The sequence below is a fragment of the Anomalospiza imberbis genome, chromosome 5 (assembly GCF_031753505.1).
Source record: "Anomalospiza imberbis isolate Cuckoo-Finch-1a 21T00152 chromosome 5, ASM3175350v1, whole genome shotgun sequence".
Taxonomy (NCBI): Eukaryota; Metazoa; Chordata; class Aves; order Passeriformes; family Viduidae; genus Anomalospiza; species Anomalospiza imberbis.
The window spans coordinates 66,549,593-66,570,073 of NC_089685.1; the positions used below are offsets into that span (position 1 = coordinate 66,549,593).

The 20,481-nt window shown below is 41.1% G+C and overlaps 1 protein-coding gene and 1 long non-coding RNA gene across 6 annotated transcripts in view; one reads left to right on the top strand and one right to left on the bottom strand.

The window, feature by feature from the left end:
• LOC137474798 (potassium voltage-gated channel subfamily KQT member 1-like) overlaps positions 1 to 20,481 on the bottom strand; it is a 407,224-nt gene that overhangs the window by 158,161 nt on the left and 228,582 nt on the right. For all 3 annotated transcript variants that reach the window (XM_068191686.1, XM_068191688.1, XM_068191687.1), the window contains exon 15: positions 19,640 to 19,701. In XM_068191686.1, the coding sequence (XP_068047787.1) occupies positions 19,640 to 19,701 (62 nt within the window). The remainder of the gene's footprint in view (positions 1 to 19,639; positions 19,702 to 20,481) is intronic.
• Positions 11,157 to 16,212, top strand: LOC137474797 (uncharacterized). Of its 3 annotated transcripts, none has more exons than XR_010999498.1 (3): positions 11,157 to 11,369; positions 11,749 to 11,796; positions 16,024 to 16,212. It is a non-coding gene; the product is annotated as an uncharacterized lncRNA (long non-coding RNA). The 3 variants fall into 3 exon arrangements; XR_010999497.1 differs by lacking the exon at positions 16,024 to 16,212 and adding an exon at positions 12,102 to 12,710 and having other exon boundaries at positions 11,157 to 11,543; XR_010999496.1 differs by lacking the exon at positions 16,024 to 16,212 and adding an exon at positions 12,102 to 12,710.

A 20,481-nucleotide genomic window follows, 5' to 3' on the forward strand; every position in this document is an offset into this window, starting at 1 on the left:
CAGGATTCAGTCTCAGTGCTGTGCCCTAAGCAAGACAGAGACCTATGTTACAGAAATGAACTCATCAACTACCAATGAAAAAAAAGCTATCAAAGCAATATACACATGCTGAATGAATCAGAAAATTAACTAGAAATGGAACCTGGCTTCCTACAGAAAGTGTATACTCTATATCTGTATATATTTGTAGCTACAAATGTAGAATATATATTTAGAAAAACTGAGTCTTACCAGAAGAAAGTGCTGACAGTCATCTCAACTTGAGATGTCTATTAAAAACTCAGAGAGAGAAAGAAAGCACTGTTCTGATGAAGGACTGAGCAGAGCAGTTTAAAACTGCTTTGCCATGCTGTCCCTGAGGTTAAGATCCTGGCATTACAGGTATTTATAGAGTTGGTTTGCTATCTTGAAATATGTTACTCTTCTCTGGGTGACTAAGAGTATTTTTCACTTAAACCAGCAACGTGGACAGATAATTAAAAAAAAGAAAAAAAAATGCATCTCATTTGATGTCAGCTCTGTGAAAGGTGAGTATCAAATTTAAACCCAGTCATTTGAGAGGTACCTCAAAGGCAGAGCCACCTTCTTCACTTCTGGATAAACACAACAGCACTTCCAAGTAAGTTCTCAAGTGCTGGGACTTCTGACAATTTACAGTGAAACCCTGAACAGCTGCTTGCAGAAGCTCAGCCCCATCAGCTCTGATCTCAGCCAGGTAAGAGCCTGGCTCCAGGCCCACCTGGGTTCCTACAATTGCAAACTGCTCTGTATTAGTTATTTCTCTGAAGCACATCAAAATAGCTGGAAATGGTATTCAGCAGTTTTAAATATCTGTAGTATTTCAGGCTGATAACATCTACCACACACACAAGTTATAACACCTACTCATCCCAAAATCTCACTCTTTTAATTACATCACTGAAATCTAAAGAATTAGCTCTCTGTATATCAATGGGCTAAACAGTAATTTTGCAAATACACCTATCTCCCTACACCCTTTGAAAACAAAAAAGTTACTTTCCAGGAGCTGTTGTATTCAGTACTCAGTTAAACTTCATGCTGCTTCCTTCAGCAAGGGTCAGTAATAGTCAAAATGTTTGCATACAACAGCATAATTTTCCCTAAGCTTTGGAGTTTGCCTTTGGAAAGTGCAAGGATTTCTTTCCCCCTATATTTAAGTGACACTTCTGAAAAATTCGGGTCAAACAGATTTGTTACTACGATCAAAGCTGAATCTATCAATTTTGATAGCTTTACTGAGCAGAATGCAGCTTGCTGCAAGCAAGGGGTTTTATGAGGGAAGTTAAAATCTCACAAATTGTGTCTTTATGCAGCCTATAAAGGAAAAAGTCCAAACTAAAATACTCCATTGATATTAAACATACATATGAAGTATTATGCTGCTTGTTGCTTGCCCTGAAGATCAGAGAAAAGATTAAAAAGTCAACAGCTGGAAGGCATCCTGCCTTCCTGCAAGGGTCTCCAGCCTACATAAACATGGGAAAGGGAAAGGGGCTAAGGTGGTGTTGCAATAAAACATGGAAGATATGGCTGGAAGGTAATTCTGCTGTTTGCAGCAGTCTTTTGTGCTCCCTGCCTGCCCCCTCCTTGGAGAGCAAACAACCCAGATGCAGCACAAGGGCTGGCTGAGCTGTGGCCCCTCCAGGAGCTGGGGGTCATTTGAGAATGAGGAGCAGAGTTTTCAATTTTCAGTGGAAAACACCAGCAGAGCTGCCAGGAATCAGCACAGAGGCTTCTTATGTTACACACTCAGTTACACTGAGACTCGTCCCTGGATATTAGGGATGCAGAGGAACCCAGATTTTTGCACGGAAAAACCACACTAAAGCTTTACCACTGAAGCTGTTTCAGTGTTGATGCTTTGGAGACATTTCCCCCCTTCCTGTACTCTTTCCTGGAGCTGGAAGATCAAAAGGTACAGTAAGTTTGCAGAGGATGTTTGTGCAAATTCTCTCAATGTGATCCACACACATTATATTGCGACATTACTGAATACTGGAACCTGAAGCCTTTTTTTTTTTTTTTTTTTTTTTTTTCATCTACATAAACCTGGCTAAAAACAAATTTGCCTTTTTATTGTCTTTTAATTCAGACACTTGCTCTGACACAACAGAGGAAATTCCTATTTTGCCTTTCAATGCCATCCTTGTTGTGCATTGGGGATCAAGAGGAATGTTCAAAACAAATGTGTTATGGACGGAAGTGAATGAAAACACTGCTCAGAGATTGATATTTTCCAAGAGAAAAAAAAAAAAAAAAAAAAGGAAAACAAAAAAAAAAATCTTCTACACAGGCAACTAAAAAGACAAGCTCATGGTATTCTGAGGCAGAAACCATGAACAGAGGGGAAACCCATTCAGAACCAAGAAATCCACATCAGAAGAGCTGAGCTGAGCTGAGCTCTGCTCTGCACCAAGTCTATTTTAAATGACAAAATCATGTGCAGGCCAAAGTCTGCAGGAGAGTACACCTGTGCTGCCATAAACTTGTAAGTAAATGCAGAGAATTTCCTGCTTTGCTCTTGGAAACCCTGTCATTTGTCAGCAAAAGAGCACACGGGAGGTTTGTTTCCCTTCCTCCAAGTCTTATGTGGGATTTGGTTGAGGTATGTACACAATTTTCCAGGCTCTTTACACCAAAAGTCTTTGACCAGTGCCCGCTAACTCCCTTAGTATAAGAGGATTCCCCTTCCTATAGATATTTTGAATTTGTTGAGGTTTTTCCCTGCCTGTTCCCAGAGCTTCTGGAGATAGCCTGTCATCTGGGAGAGACTGGCATGGACTCTGCCAGGAGAGGTATTAAGCATCTCTAGAATTGCAGGGACTGTAATTTTTAAACAGGTCTGTGTTCAAGAAAAACTCGTAAGTTTTCAATGGAATATTATTTTTCTTTCCATACTGGATGGTTGCAATAGAAATATAATGTTCCCACACATGCACAAATAAAATAATCAGCTTTGTACCTCCTCCTGAGCCTGAATGAAATAGCACATTTTATGGGAAGCACATGAAAAAAAAATTTAGCATTTATTCTTGATGTGAATTCAGGAGTTGAATGTAAAGAGTTGACACCTTTGCTGAGCTGTCAAAAAACCCCCAACAAAACACAACACCACCACAAAAACCAAGACTTCCCCCCTTCTGGTCTGTGTCTTCATATCACTATTAAAAATCTATCTGAACCCCAGCCTTTTTAACCAAAGAGAAAGATTAATAATAATGGTAAATCTAAACTTAGCCCAAACCATCAAAAAATAAACAAATAAACAAATACAATGTCACCACCATGCCCATAATGTTTACCCCAAAAGGGGAAAGTGGCAGAAGGAATTGAGTTACTACTACTGATGTGAGAGGCAACCTGCTCAAGCACTATTTCAGCTGCATGCATCTCTGAAAAAGAAAAAAAAAGAGGGAATGAAAGAGAAAAAAGGAAGGAATAATATTCTAAATAAGATGTTAAATAATCCACATTAATCAAACCTTGTAATATCTTCACACAGAGACATGCTTTCTGACAAAAAGGCCCTTTTAAGCAAGTAAAAACATTGGGAAAAAAAATCAAAATATGTGCTGCATATTTTTTTCCAGTTTATTTTTCCCCTTTTCTTCTCTGCACTAACAATTTTTAAGAGGCCAAAGATATTCCAAGTGAAATGTCTCCATTCTTACAAGCTTAAATAAACTATTTATTAGCAGTAGCTCAAGTACTCTGAAGAAATTTATTGCCCTGGCAATAATATTTATAAATGACCTATGAAATATTATGACATTGTAGCAGCAGCAGCGTTGCAATTTGCCTGTGAGGATCCAGTTCCAGTCAGCACAAGTGCATTTAGAGGGGGAAATATTTCTGCAGTGCAGCGTGCAGGCAGCACTTGGGAGAAGATGAAAAGCCCATGAGCACAATCTTTTCTTTGACACTGGCAATAAATAAATATAGAAGCAATAAATAAATGAATCATTCAGTTCCAACAGCCCTTTTACAGTGCCCATCAATTGAGTGTATGCTGCTTGTCCAAGAGAGGTTGAAATGAAACAGGGAGATCCTCAGCCACAGCCCCACGAGGCTCCCCGAGGGGAACAGAGGTCCCCATTGAACCAGGAACACACGGGCTGCTCTTTACGGGGCTTTTTCAGACCAAAACACCACAACAGAAACCCGGCAATTAGCTATTCCAAACAGAACTGCTATTTTGAGAAGAATAAAATTCATTAATGCCTTGAGGGGGAGAGGGTGGAGAGGGTTGAGAAGTTAAATGCATGTGTGCACACAAAGGTGTAAAATTCAGACTATTTAAATGCTAATAAATACTGTATTTGAGCACTCATTCCCGCCAGTGACAGAGAAACCAAAATCTATTTGGCTTTGCACTACAAAGCTGTTTTATAAAACAGCTTAAATTGGTGATATTTGTCCTCCAACACAAGACAGATAAGAAAAAAAGGAGAGAAAAAAAGAGGAAATAAAACAGATTATTAATTCTAAAACTGGATATTACTTCCTCAGGTGAAGATGACAGTTTTGACCATGGAGGGAAACACGAATCAAGGACTTCAGGGTTAGGTTTCTTGAGTATTTTCAGTTCAAGTCTTACTTGATTTGTTGGGTTTTTTTTTTTAGTAAACAAGTCAACACACAAACAACAAAAGATTTTTTTTCCTCCCAGTATCATGTATATCACAGGGAAAAGTCAATAAAATCTGCAGATATCAAAAACCAGCTACTTGTATGTCTATCTTTGTTTTCACTGAGGGAACAGTAAGGAGAACTAGTGGCACAAACACAAATGTCTCCTTGGGATTTAAACACAGAAATCTTCATTTGGAAGACCAACAGGTGTCATGAAGAACCCAACGTCTACCTAAAACATTGCAAGACTGACACAATGATTCAAAAAGCCCCCAAAACCCAGCATCTTGGTGCTCTATCATAGGCTGTCACACTGATGCAGTAGACTTCAGTGCATGTGTTTAAGTTCCCTAAATGTCCTTAATTGTTCACTCGGATCTTTTTTTCCTAACTGACCCCTAGTTCTTTGCACACTAAATCTGAATGTGCTCAAGGCAGAAAGCCCTGCTAAGATGTGGTCAGGAGCAGGTCCCAACAATGCACAAGGCACAGGGCGTGTCATGATTTTCATCTTGACAAGAACATTGAGCCTGAGCTCATCTAGGGAGTGGTCCTGGACAAGAACTTCCACTAACTTGGCCCGGGTTTCCTGTCTATAACTGAATAAGGTGTCTTTTTTGCCTAGTTTGCAAAACAAGCAGGGCATTACCCACTGCTGATCCTCAACTTCTGCTTCCCAGAAAGACTTCTCACAGTGCACAGCCATCTGTTCTTCTGAGGGTGTTTGTCAGGCTCATGGGACTGTATGGAGGTGGGTACAGAAGAGTGGTTTTTTTTTTCTCCCCTAAAGTAATGAGAATTCAGAATAGTGGGACTCCCTACAAAATTTTCTTGGTATTCTCCTTATGTGTCCACTTGTGCTGCAGCCCTGTGAGCGTTTAGGATTTTCTCTGTGTAAGGTTCAGGTGACATAACCATGATTTAGACTATGGGACATCCCTGTGAGCTGAGGAACATCCCAGCTGAAGAGGAGATGTGTTATGAACCCATAAACCATGCCATGGCAGGTTCCTGCAGCCCAGCTGTGTGCTGGGGAAATGGGGAGCAGACAGGACATGGGGAAGACAATGTGGCTCCACGCACTCTCACGTTCTCACCTGCAGGACAGCATCATGGCCTTTCTCCTGAGGCTTGTGTCAAACACAGATGTCAGCAGCCCAGGGTTTAGAGATCAGACCAAATCCAGTACCTGGAGTTCAAATCAACTCTAGAAATGATCAAGACTCAGGCCAGGGGTGTGAACATGAGGTGAGGGTTCAAGAATCCAGCTCAGTATGTGTGGGACTGGAGAGGCTATTGTAAAATGCAGGCGAACCCAGTGGGAAGAAATGATGATGTCCAACATCAGTTCAGAAGGCTGAATGATTTCCTTATTATAACTATGCTATAATACATTAATATACTATTTAAAGGAAGATACTAAAACTACATACCTACTTTTCTAACCGCCATATCTAACTCACTAATAACGTGGGACCCTGTTCGCGAGAGTCCAGCCACAGGTGGATTGGATTGGCCATCAGGCTCAAACAATCCTCACCAGAATCCAATCAAGCAATCACCCCAGGTAAACAATTCTCCAAACACATTCCACATAGGAAAAACAAGGAGCAGAAATAGAAATTGTTTTCTCTTTCTTTCTCTCTGTGCACCTCTATGAAAAATCCTGAGAGAGAGAGAAATGTGCTTAACACAAGAGGCCTCTCTTCAGGCCCCACTAAGGGACAGTCAACAAAGCAGAAAAGATCTATTTGCTCTGGAAAACAACAGGCTAAATAAATTTTGCTAAATAAATTTCAACAGATTAATGGTATTCCCTTCCCAGCTTTATCTTCAAGACATTATATTTTCCATCCTTCCTTCTCACTGTTCCCTCCTCCCCCTGTTGGTGTTCCCTTGCTGCCTGGTCTTTGTGTAGGGGCTGAGTGCAGCTCAGAGCTCCATGTGTGCTGTGATAATGATGAAATGAGAATCAGAAACCGAGGCTGACACATTAAAAGGTGCAACACAAGATATATTCTGTTCTTTGCTGAATCCAACTTGGTCCACTCTGCCTGCTTATTCTAGTTAAATGCACGTGTCAACATATAAAAAGTTATTTCAGACTGCAGCATTTGGTTCCTCGAGCCAAGCCAAATGAACACAGGAATAGCAACAGTACACATGCCAAGGAAAATGAATCTTTTTTTTTCCTCCTACTGTGACATTTTTGAAGGCAGCCAATTATACATTAAAAACATAATGAATGAGCAGTGTAATTTTGGAACCATAACTTTAGGTGAAGTATTCCTTTAAGTATGAAATTAATATAATCATGACATTTTAACAGTTTTTCATGGTCCTGCATTCTCCTACAAGGACTCACTCTAAGTAAACATATATGCTATATAAAAATACCACAATAATCTTTTCCCACTAGTAAAATTGCTACTCTTAGGAGTGCTACATATATATGAGTTTTTGCATACATAAACATAGTGTGGTCACTTGTGGGATCTATAGATTACATTGGGGGCATATTAAGGGAGTAATGAGTGTGCCAAATTTGTTGGCGTGTTTTATAGTGTCTAGATTTTTCTGTCCTGTGCTATTTTGTACATTTCCTGTCCTGACATAAATGACCTCATTAACAAGAGATTCTAATAAGTATACCGAGGTTTGGTTTTTTTTTTTTTTATTTCAAACACTGAACTTTGCTGGATACAGCTTATTTTTATTTTGTGACCTCCCTTTGTATGTATAGTCTTGGAGGTGGAGAAAGAGGAAGAAAAAAAAATAAAATGAAACCAAATTCTGCTCACACAAGGGAGTTTTCTGCTGAATAACATAACCTGTACTCCAGTCTGAGCTATGGTCAGCCTGCTCAACCAGCCAGTAAAATTAAGTAAATTCAGAGAAGATATTTTGGGGATTTAAATTTGCCTTCCAAATACAAGCAGTGGGTTTTGCCTTCCAAGCCAAAGAAGGAAATCACACAGCAGCATATGGAGTACTCTATTCCCCACATATTAAAGCTGTGTTAGCTTTACAGCAGTTCCTGTCACAATTTAGTATCTTACCCCCCAAGCAGATATGTTTTACACAGGATCAGAAGTCTATTTTTGCAATCCTACCTCAGGGTAAAACTCATTGGGGCTCCAGGATCTGACACCCTTGCAGTGATCCCTGCAGTAACAGTCCCTCTAGCTGGGGCTAGAAATAAATTTGTTCTGAACATCAGATATACTGTTTTCTTTTGGAGTTTTTTTCCCTCTGGATAGTGAGTTCAGAATGTGCTACAGTAGGAGAGCTGGGAGTACCTAGCAAAAGCTCCAGTCAGAAATAACAGCAATATTCAGTACTTCTAGAGAAATCTAAGTTCTTTGTAGACTCTAAAAAATGGAGGCTGGAATGCATAAAATGTAAAAAGTAGCCATAAAAAAGTTGTAGATGCAAAAACTACAAAATATCAGTCAGAGCTCTATATGTTTATTGCACACAGAGTTAACACATCCAGTACACCAAAAAAACATGCTGCCTAAGGCACAGCCATGCAAGGCTACAAGGCCAGACTCCAGTGAGACCTGAAGCAGATTCTGAGCTCAGGCTCCAAAATCCTCTAAGAAAATTGGATTTGTTTGCCACTTCCACATCCAGCAAGAACGACTTCTTGTTTCACCTCCACCCTTCTCCTCTGTCAAGCTACCATTTCCCAAGCTCCTGCTCCTGCCCTGGCCTCACCTCCCAGCCACCTCCCCCCCACTGCACTGATGCTGCTACCCTGGGGCAGCTGCCCACTGATTTAATGATGAGGGTGAGTGGAGAGGTCAGAGTTAAGGGGGGGCACAGAAATGTGTGTCCTGAGGGCACTGCTGTGGTCTTGCCTACTCAGCCCTTCATTTCTGAAGATGGATATCCCATTTACATGGTAATCATACTTATAAATATGGCTTTTATGGTGAGAATACTCTTTGGATATAGTCCTGCCCTTTGAAAAATGATTTCTAACTGGCTTGCGCAGACTAATTTCAGGTATGTAAAGTGATGCTGGGAAAGACTGCTGGGCGTCAGTTCCTGGGTACTCATCAAGGACACTCCTCTTTCTATGGCACTACAGAACTTTTCAATCAGAGTGGAGAAAGTAGCTATTTCTCCTCTTTGGCTGCAAATCCTGAGGCAAACCGAGCACTGCACAAGGGTAGAAATGCTCTCTGCATGGCACCTACTCAATCTTGGTATGAGTTCCAGGCTCAGCCTGCCACAGGCAAGACTTGCTGCTGGTGGCTTCAGAAACACTGCAGATACCTAGGGTGACAAGCTGTGCAAAGCTGCCCAGCCCTCAGAAGGCAGTAACAAAGCTGCCAAGCAGGCAGCTCATGGTAAGGCTGAGGAGGATGGTGATGTGTTTTGAGCTGCTGTGAAAGAACGTGGACTTCTGCTGCCTCCTAGGGTATGTCCTAATGGCAGAGTTCAGGAGAGACCTGAACTCCTTCAAAACTTCCCCAGGGCAGGGAAGGTGCCAATGGGTTTATGAGGGCAGAGAGGCCAGGGTGGTCTAGTTCTGAGCATTGACTTGGCCTTTCAGCTGCTTTTTCTGCCTCCCCTGGACAGTGTGTAAGAATATAAACCAAAGTCTGCAACAGCTACTTACAGTCAATGCCTTAAAAACCCTAACATTTTAAATACACACTCTGCATTTTATGTTCAGCCTCTTCCTTTTGGGAGTTTTGAGGCTTCAGTGTTTCTGTTCTTCATGGTATGTCCACAGCAAGGAACAGGAGTAAGTCATTTTAAGAATTCTCACTGTTGAGGAACAGCTCTGGTGCAGGAAGCCGGGCTCACAAACTGCAGATGGAAACGCAGGTTGAGATGCAGATTTAAATGCAGACTGAAGGACAGGCTGAGCTCTGGGTGGGAGCCCAGGACAAGAGAATCAACTGCCAACCTTTGGGATGACAAAGGGCACAAAGGCAGGTGAAAGCCAGCCAGGGGAATGGACACTGAGTCACAGCAGCAGCCGAGAATTCCCAACATTTTGGACAAAAAGGGAGATGAAAACAAGTGATGGCAGCGAGGTGGATGGACACGGAGATGGGGGCAGGAGCTGAAGACTCGAGAGGAAGAGTGGGACTGGCCATGGGGAGACTGTGATGGGATAAAATCCCAGGGGTTCCTTTGCTGGGGTCCCTCCTTGGAGGCAGCAGCTTGAGCTGTGTCTGTGTCACTGCCCCAGGAGCAAGTGGCTTTATGGAATGAGACATCTGGGACTCTGCCACCTCTGCCATGGCAAAGCTGGTGTGATGTGAGTGGGGTGTGTGGGGAGCCAGGACCCCGTCGGTCACTGGAGCCAAGGAAGGGCCTTCAGTCCCAGAAAGTCTCTGACCTTGGGAGTGCCACTGCCAGAGAGTCCCAGAGGGAATGGTCTGACTGGGGAGTTTCCTTAACGTCCCATAACTGCACAAGTCCAAATGCAGAAGTCTTAAGAAGCACACAGAGAAGTAGGAGACTTGTGATAATATTGCTGATAATCTCTGCAATCTCTACTCCTGAAGAGGAAAGGCAGCTGTGTGAGCCAGACCCTGAATCCAGAGGGAGATCTGGTCAGACACTTAACCTGACTGGCAGCAAAAGCCCAGCCCTGTACTACCCCACATTTTGCATTACACTGTTTTGGCTCTATTCCACACGTGTTAAAGTTGCTTTATATGCCTTGCTGTATCTTTCACCTCTTGGAAAACAGTCCTTTTTAAGTCAGTTATCGTCTCCTATTTTTGTTAGTGTTTTTCAGAAGAGAAAATGTGACTGAATTTTCAGTATTTCTAATTGTCAGGTTTTGAAAACACTGAGGCCACATGTGCCATTTAACTGTGGGCTGCAGGTCTCAGAAACAAATACAGACCTGCCAATTTGGTCCTTGATGATACCTCCTAAACCACAGCAAGCAGGGGAGATCTTATCTCTGTCTACAGCTACCTGACAGGAGGGGACAGCTAGGGGGATTTGGGTTCCCAGGGAACAAGGGACAGGACAAGAGGAAACAGCTCAAGTTGTGCCAGGGGAGGTTCAGGTTGGACATCAGGGAGAATTTCTTCCTTGTATGGGTGGTCAAACCTTGGAAGGGGCTGCTCAGGGAGGTGGTGGAGTCCCCATCCCTGGAGGTGTCTCAGAAGGCCTGGATAGGGCACCCAGTGCTCTGGGCTGGGTGACAAGGTGGGGATCTGGCACAGGTTGGACTCGATGATCGTGGAAGTTTTTCCAAGCTAAATGACTCTGTGATTCTGTGACAGCTTGTCAGCACATCTGTAGTGTTCACTTGTCCACCTGCAGCTTGTCCAGCATTCCTGGGGCAGTGTGCTAGACCCACAGCAGGGATGGTGGATGCTGCAGTGACTACGCCACCTCCTGAGGTCCCCTGCAAGCTGAACTACCCTGTGCTCCCAAGGCACCTTATGGCATCACAGCCATAGAACTCAGAATGCTGGCTCTGGCCTGATGTGACAGCACACATCAAAATGCATGTTTATTTTACATGCATTTTAGCCTGGAAAAAACACTCCTTCATAAAGAAGAAAAGCACAGTTCTTCAAATAAAATGCCGTGAACAAACCCCTGGGTAAAGTGCTCATTGATTTAGTACTATTTAGTTGTATTCTGACACTGCATAAAAATGCAAAAAATTGAGGATGGAGCCTGTATTAAACTAAGCACTGTCCCCATATGACCAGAAGAGATCTGAGGTACTCTGTACCACCTCTCCTCATGCTCAAACCCACTTCTTCTGGTCTCAAAGGACTGCAGTGTATAACAGGCACATTGGCTAACGTGCTTTATTCAAACACCCCAGAACACCCAAACTTCTCAACAGGAAAAATATGATTTTACTTTATCTACATTATTTAGTAGTAGGAAAAGTAATTATGCTGTAGAAGTATGTATTACTGGCCTGCTCACATTTTTTCTGCTCCATAGAATTCAAAGCTATACATTGAAAAGGACAAGCTGGTGGTAAATACAGGGAAAAAAGAGTTTTTTCAGTTTTTCTCTCCCTCACATCCTAAGCCTTTATATGAAGTTCTATATATGAATTTTCTGTTGAGTGAAAGTTCTCTTCCTTAGATGCAGCCAATACATCAGGGAATGTTGTCACATTACTGCAGTGACTTGGTGAGTTTTTTCTGGGTTTTATTTTTCTTTTCTTTTACAGAATGCTGTCATCCTGTAACTTGCCTTGCACAGCACTGTTTTTCATACTGTTTCTTACTTGTAATCCATTGTAAACATCCAGAGACCAGTTATAGTAAATTAGGCTTGAATTAGTCCATCCCTCAGCTGCCATCAGTGGATGAATAGCTCAAGGATTAAACAGATGCTTGCTCTGATTCAGCACCACAGCTTTTGCATGAAACAGAAATCCAACTGTTAGTCTCAGAACTATGTGAATAGCACACATCTGTGGGGTTTTTTTTCAGTGTACTTTCCCTGATCAAGAGGAATTAGAGGTCAATATTACATGGCATTCAAATAGCATTAAAATTGCCCTGTAAATTACTGATCTGAAAAATGTGGTAGGTGAAAAAGCTACAGGAATTCTGAGGTAAGGAATACTAGAGGAAAATAATTTTTTTCCTATAAAAAATTTATCTGTGTTCTCTGTGAATTCTTCATGATGTTGGAACGTCTTTAATTCAATCATGAAAATGAATTAGAAATAAACCTGTTCAACTGAAATGCTCAGAAAATCAAGAGTATTTGACCCCAATTCTCATTTTAAGAAAGTCGTTCTGAAGTGGAAAACTGGAAACACTTTCCTTCAGTGCATGATTTAAAACACATGAATGTGACACTTTCTCAAAAAAATGTTCCATTGGAAACAAATTGTCATTTTCAGTTGGAGAAACATTCCAAACAAATATTCTCAACCTGTCTGTAGGAATGACAGCACTTGCAGGGCACAGGCATAACCAACAGAGAACAGCTACAAAGTATATTTTTGAATAAAGCTTTCTAAATTAAATTGTTTAACATCTGCAATAACTGGAGGTTGCAGAAAGTGTTCAAATAAGTCATTTTTCCATCAGCATAAAACACTGCAACACTGCTCATAAGAAAAGGCAGGCTTAATGCATTTACACTGTTTTTTTTTTTTTCCCCAAGATGGTTGGTACAATACTCCAGTTTCACATTGCTAGTCAAAGGCATTTTGTTTTTGGGCCCAGGATCATGTAGAACATTATGTTTATTTAGAATAACCTATTAAAAATTTAAAAAAACCAGACACAAAATACTTAGAGGTGATCTGATTTTTGTTATTCTTTAGACGTTCAGGTCAAAGCTCTTAATGGGAGGATCTGACTTTTTATTAAAAAAAAAGGTCAGAATCTTGAAAATACACTAAAAATATTTATTTTCACCCAATAATAGTAAAGAAATTACTTTATTTCATCATAAGCAGCAGAACCAGCAGAGCTGTGACTCCTCTCCATTTGTGGCTGGACTTCCTGGCGCCTGAGAAGAGCCACACTCACACTGCAGTCTGTTCTGCTAGCAGGGGGATTTCCAGAGTGTCTGTCCTCTACCCAGGCACTGATTTTCTCTAAAACTCACAAGAAATCACCATCTCCAAGCTCAGGACCCTTTCCTCTGTGTGTGTTAAAGCCAGTTGTGATGCTGGGAAGGTTTTGTTGGAGAACAGGAAGGCACAGACAGGGCCCCTCACCTATAGCCTTCTCCATCAGCGCTGCTATTTCCAGGACCTTTTCCCTGCAGGTTTAACAGCTGGCTGAATCAATATGGATTAGATTCCCAATGTTCTAACTGTTCCCTTCTGTGCTACTTCCCAGCAGCCCTAAGTCACTCTGGTGTTTTTCTCTCCCTCGGTGCTCACAGTTACTCCATGTGTTCTTCTCCAGGAACACTTCTTCTTTCGCAAGTGACTCTCCATTTTTCTTACTAAAGGGAAGCTTTGAACCCAGCTGATTCCAGCTGCTCTGCCACATCTGGCTGTGAAACCCCTGCCCTGCACGCTCCAAGGTGTCCTGGACAGTGTTGGAAGGGGGGCTTTGCTCCCACAAACGAAGTTTCAGCCAAGAGAGCAGAGAAGCAACAAGACTGCACCAAGTGCCTAATCAGAGCAATCCTTGAGACTGCTCTAAATGAGATCGAACTGTTGGGGCTGGATCCCAGTCAGTGCAATCCCTGGGGAGCAGACACTGCCATCTGCACGCTCATTTATAGGGCTTTGGAATTATTTAACGTTTGATTTATGGTGGTGAATTGCGACCTGGCAAACATTCACTGTGCAAAATTCTCTGCTCCCTCACTCATTAAAAATCAGGGCCTGATCCATGTGAAAGCTTCCTGATGAGTTCACTACGTTTTGGATTAGGCCTCTGGGTCCCAAGACCGGTAGATAATATCCCATTTCTGTCCAATTTTCTTGCTCAAATTTAAAAGAAGCTCAAATGTTTTCCATCAATGTTTTTATATTTACTTTTGGGAGAATCCTCACAGTGGGTCAGGTTACTGTGATATAGAAAGGATGACCCACTCTGACATAAAATTTTTCCAAAGGAACTCAGCCTGAGGCAGACATCTGACTCTGAGAATTTCAGCCCAGATGGCTGGAGTTTGGCAAAGATGGAAGGAACTGAAAATAGAGCTCTGTAATGGAAAGTGGTGTAGAACCTTAATAATAGGAGGGTGCTACCAAGTACCACATATGATAAAGCTCCACAACAGAAAACATAAGGGAAGCATTGAGGGAGGATTCTTTCTGTTATGCCTCAGAATATATGATCTGTCTCTTCTCTTACTTGAAAGGGTATTAGAGTTAGCTCTTATTTTTGCCTGATCCTCCAGAAATTACCATCAAAACCAGGCAGCTCAAACCCAGCCTTTCCCTCCCAGCTGTATCAAACAAGGTATATCTGAGAAGCATAAGCCCATCCCAGACAGTCAGAAGAAGTCAGGACTACAATAGTTCGTCTCTGCACTGAGGAGTCAGTAGCAGACTAAAAAAGTTGTGTGGCTGAGATCTAAGCAGTTAAATTTTCATTACTTTGATTGCAGATTAAAAGTTTATCTTGATGTTTCAGTTACAAGAATACAATTTCAGTTCTACAGTACCCAGCATACCACAAAGATTCCCAGAGTCGTAATAGGTGAAAAACATGATTTCACTCAGATTAATTCTGAAGTGTTTGAGTCTCTATTTCTGCTTTCACCTCATCTCTGTCAATTCAATCTTGATGAGCAGGATGTAAACACAGGAGCTGAAATCTTGTTAAAGCCATTTAAAAAATTTGCTGGCTATTACACCTATAAATCCTAAATAACTCCACTGGCGTAAATGGAAGCACAATTTGGCTTGAGGCATCAGGGCTTTAGTTTTTTCTTACTCTTGTTTTGTTTTAATTCAGCAACAAATTAAAAATAAATCTCTAATGACATCATGCTTATGGCAAAGAGTCAATGGATTTATGCTGGACTGCTCCAAAGTAAATGAGATAAGGCTTTGACCTAAGAAAATCCACACAACATCCATTTGCAAGCAGCCTGCTGAAAAGCTTTCTGTTATGGAATGACTCCATCTTTAAGGAACTGGGGGCAAACAACCCACAAACACCTTGGTGCCAAAACACAGTTTTGTTAACAAAGGGGTTTATTTCAGACATATTCTTGAAACCTCAGAAGTGTAACATGCTCATATTGCAACTGACTCATCATGCATGAATTTTCGGCTTTTGTTTTTCTTTTTTGTTCCTTTTTTTTTTTTAATGCATTTTAGTTATGCCCATCACCCCACTCACAAATTAGAGGTTTAGAATGGAAATTCTTACCAGCTTTTCAAGCTGGTGGTGGTTCCAGGCACTGCCATGATTAATAATTTACTATTTAATGGCTCCTGATGTAATCACAGCAGGAATCACATTCACCAACATCCATCTCTCCATTGTTACCACTCTTCTCTGAGCCCATCTTTTTAGCTTCCAACTCAAAAACGAGTGTTTAAATTGGTAAAGAGAGAGCTTACCGCCACAATCCAAACTCTACATTTGTTTATGTTGGATGACATTTTTGTCCTGGCTCGCATTACTCAGATGGATAAAACTCAGAAGGGTTCTGCTTTATTGCCCTGTTCTCTCTTAGTGTTCCTGCATTTTTTAAATGCTACCAAATGGTTGCTTTTGGCTCTCAGTATTATCACATGTTGTCTATAAGTATGGAAATAGTTATGGTAATATGGACGTAAATCATAACTGTAAATACCACATAAAAAAGACTGCCATATAATTATAAAAATACCTAATAGATTTCTTTTTCAAAGACAACACAGCTGTCCTTCCTAACCTTTCATTTGCAGATTCTTTTCTCTCCTGTTTTTATTTATAGGTTGCTGTGCAGTTTGACATAGCAGACCATGATTTTTGTTTCTAATTTTGAAAAGAAAAGGAAAAGAAAGAATACCCATTTCATCATAAAGAAGCATTAGTTTACAATTTTGAAACGAAACTAACGCCAGCTCTCGAGCATCATCTTGGAACCAATCTCCCTCTTAATACATTTCAAAAGGATCTGTCAATGGCTACATACCACAATATAAAATTAAACTCTGCCATGGAACTGAAGGAGGGGTCGGCCAAATGGCACACATCACATGTTGGGAAGGAAGACCCATTCCTTCTCCAAATATCTCAGTGGGGTTTTATTTTTTTGTGAGAAGAACCACAATAGGTTATTACACTGGCCACAACAAAATAAGAATTTCATGCCCTGCTCCAGGAAATGCAGGTTGAAAAGTGTTCCAGGCAAACTCACGCTATGCAATGTGCCATATCAGTGAGAGGAGTGAAGCCGTGCACAGTGACGATATTGCCAAAAATGGTTTGGATTTTTTTTTTGCCTGAGAGCTACCACCATGCATTTTACTTGTTTCTTGTCAGCTTTGCAATGCTTTAAGGCAAAAAGGAGTAGACTTTTTTTTTCTGCTGGAGTTGCAAATTGGTTCTTACCTCTTCCCTGTTACTTCAAACTTCCAGAAGGAGCCTGTTTGATCACAAAAGAGGGGCTGCAGGCAGTGCTCTCATACCACATGAATGTAAGGCTTTTATCTTTGTGTCTTTCAAACATTTTTGCCTCAAAGCTTCTACCTATCACCAAGCAACCCCTTCAGAGACCTGCGCCTCTGCCGTTCTGTACAGCAAATGCCATGTTTTTACTGAAATAATAGCAAACCTCTCCAGGGAATGGAGTTCATCTTAACCATCAGAAATATGTGCTTCCCTCTCCCTTACTTTGCAAAAAGAGTAATTATGGCTTTATGTAGAACAACACACAGCTCTTAATGGGTTTATTACGATCTGATTCCCTTCAGGAGAGGCAGCTAAAACAAATGAACTGCAAAATGCTGGTGGGGAAGGTCAGTCTGGACCAGAGGTGTGCTCATTGCTTATTGATACAGCTCATTTAGGCAGATAACATTCTCAAACCCACACTGCATTTTTATCAGTCTGCACCAACTGGCCTTTGTCCAAAAATGTGTCCTTTTATCAGATGTGTCACTCTTTTGGGAGGCTGCCATCACTAGACTGGGTGACTGAATGTTAAAATAATTTCTCCAGGGGAGGAGATTGATCCCAAAGGTTTCCTAGTGCAAGAGGGGATCATTTTTCACCACCAGCTGGAGCCTGATGTCAGGTATGCCCTTGCTTCATTTATTCTCCTCAGAGGTTGAAACTCAGCTTGTCCCTCCCGATTCCAATACTGTTTCACATTTGGACACATAGTAGTTACTACACAGTGAACTGTTAGAGCAGGAGAGCCCATGAGACATGGGAAAATAATTTAGGGGAAGCAGTCTGACAGCAGGATGCAGTAGTTGCTATTGTCCCATTAAAACAGAGATAGCTGGGAAGCTTAACTTTGTATTCATTATGTAAACATATGTATTTTAGCCTGATGTGCCAAAAAGATGCAAATACAAAAATAACCTTAAACAAACCAAAACCCCCAAATTTACGCCACCAAAACCTCAAGCAAACCAACACAACAAATATTTGCCTTTCTTCTGCCCCATGTCTACTTTCTTAGCAGGGATATGAGGCTGAAGCCTTGTACATCTGAAAGAATGATAATTTGTACTAAAAGATCAAATGCCCTGGGTTCCCTCTGTGTCTGGCATTTATTTTACATCTTATGAAAACATCTTAACACATTTTTATTCTTTTCTACGTGTTTTCTCCACAACAATAGGTAGAGAGAGGGGGAAATCACTAGTTCCCATGAAAAATTTAAAGTTTAATTCTTCAAACAAAAGAGCAGCTTGGTCTTGCCCACTAATGGCTTGAAGTTGCACTGACTTTATTTAGACCACGCCTAAATTAAAGGCAGAACACAAGCAGGTATCTGCAATAGAGATCAGTCACCACAGCATTTCCTGCATCTCCTGTAACATTCCTCTTCTTATACCAAGATGCCTCTGCAGCAGTGTAAGTCAGGCTTTGAAATAAAATTGATCAAATCCACAGCATATTGTGCTAAAGCTGGACCAAGGCCAGACACACTAAAAACTTTCTCACCTCTCTTCTTCATAAATATGGAGAAGTCAGGAGACCATGAACTGCTACTTCCAGAGGTATTTACAATACCAGCAGCATTTCTCACTCAAAGCACTCCAACTATTATCACAGATACTTTTATTGCTACATTTCCAATCTGTATTGGGGGTTTCTCTTTATATGCACATTCAAGAAATCTGAATGAAGCCGTGGAATGAATTTACAGAATATACAGAGGCCAGAAAGCAATTTATCTCTTTCAATGTGAGTAAGGCAATCTGAATGAAAGCCATTTTCACTTTGAACAGTTGTGGCTGCACAAGGGATCAATCCAGTTTAAAATTAGCTCAGATAATGTCTTTATCTGATAGGCTGATTCTCTGACACAGTGCAAGAAAGCTGAAAATCAAAGAAAATCTGTCCTTTGACATTGCAGTGTCAAATGTTTCCAATGTTGTCCTAGCAATCACCATTAAAAATTTGATTTTTGATTGTATTAGTTTAATTTCAATTTCTGCTTTTTGTCAAGATGCACAGTTCTTAAGAATTATGAGAAATTGCTTTGCTCTTTCCTTCTTACCTCACTTCCCCAGGAAAAAGTGAAAAGAGAATTTGCATGACAAATTTGAGTGAGACAAGGATACAAAAAGGCAGTGGATATACCAAATTCAAATGGACTTTTGTCTCAGCACCATCATACCCCCCAGCAAAGCCACTGTGCTGCTCCTGCCCACACAAAGTACCCTGCTGGAGGGACATGAACTTTTAGAGGTAGGTAAGAGAGCTGACTGAAACACTGTTAGAGAAATAGAGTCTGAGTTTTGAGCAAACTTGTATTTTTGTTACCACTTGAGTGGAAAAAGCTCTGGACGTTGTTTGGGAGAGGTGTAAGACAATAGAGACTCACTGAGCTTTGGCCTTTGGGCACTCTGCTAAGTAATTCTAATTAATAACAAAGACGACCATATTCCTGGAGAGAAGACAGTGAGGGAGGGGCAGAAAATGTGCAAAGGTAACTGCACAGGGGAAAAAAATACAGTAAACATTAAAGAATCTCAGGATTTGTAAATGAGATGTCTACTGTTGCTATTCACAAAGATTCCTGACACTAACATTTCCTGACACTAACATTTAATTCACTAATTCTTGTGTGACAAACACCAGCCAGTGCACAGCACTTGTATACAAGGTGTGTGGTTTGACTTCAACATGAAAGCAGCTCATTTTACAAACAAGAACTAGGACTGCATAGCAGGTAAATGGTTAATGCTGAACAACACACACATGAAACTTCATCAACTCCCTCACAAAAATTAGGATATTATTCATTATTATGGAGCCCTGTAATTCTAAAGTAAATCATGCCAAGATACTATCTTGCAGGTCTCTAGATCAGATATCATTGCTCAGAAAAAAAAAAGAAAAAAAAAAGCAAGCTTTCATGCACTTACCTTATCCTCCAGCCGGATCAGTCTGGCTCCTAAACTGTAGTATCCTTTGTCTACCCCTTTTTCTAAAGAAAGAAGAATAAAAATGGGACATTCATTAGGTGGAGAATAAATTCAAACTATGAATTATATCTAAGGTATTCAAAGCAAAAAAAAAAATTCTGGTAATAGTAGGGTAGAATAAAATACATGAACATAACAAGAAAGAATGAAACAAGTGAAAGAGAGTGGCTAGAGAGAAGGGAATTAGTTTGTCAGACTGACAAGATTAAGTTAGTCTAAAGGGCAACTTGGACCTTGGTAAAGGTAGTCTGTGGACATGAAGGGGTATAGATGGAGTCTGGAGTAACATTGTTTTGTTGTTTAATTATTTCAGTAGTTGGATTGAATGGGCAAGGTACCTGGGCCCACCTGCAATTTCGTATATTACTAGCCTGAGCAAGGTAAACTTGCTATACATAAAGAAATCAGAATAGTTTTCAACTGGGGCTGCAGATCTAGGAGGCAGCAAATCCACAGGTTCAAGGGCTGTAGTGGCAGAGACCCACCCATCCATCCATCCATCCATCCATCCATCCATCCATCCATCCACCCATCCATCCATCCATCCATCCATCCATCCATCCATCCATCCATCCATCTCCTCTTTACAAAGGAGTGACACTGGGAAAAGCTCTTGCATCCTCATTTTCCCTCCTCTTTATGAGGCCTGCTTAGTAAAGCCCAGTTACACATTCCACTGCAAATGGTGGGATTGGGAGCTAAGAGTGAAAACTGTAGAAAATGGGGTCTATGCTTTCTGTTCACAGGCTCTATTGCTAAGGAATGCCATAGTTTGAGGGTGT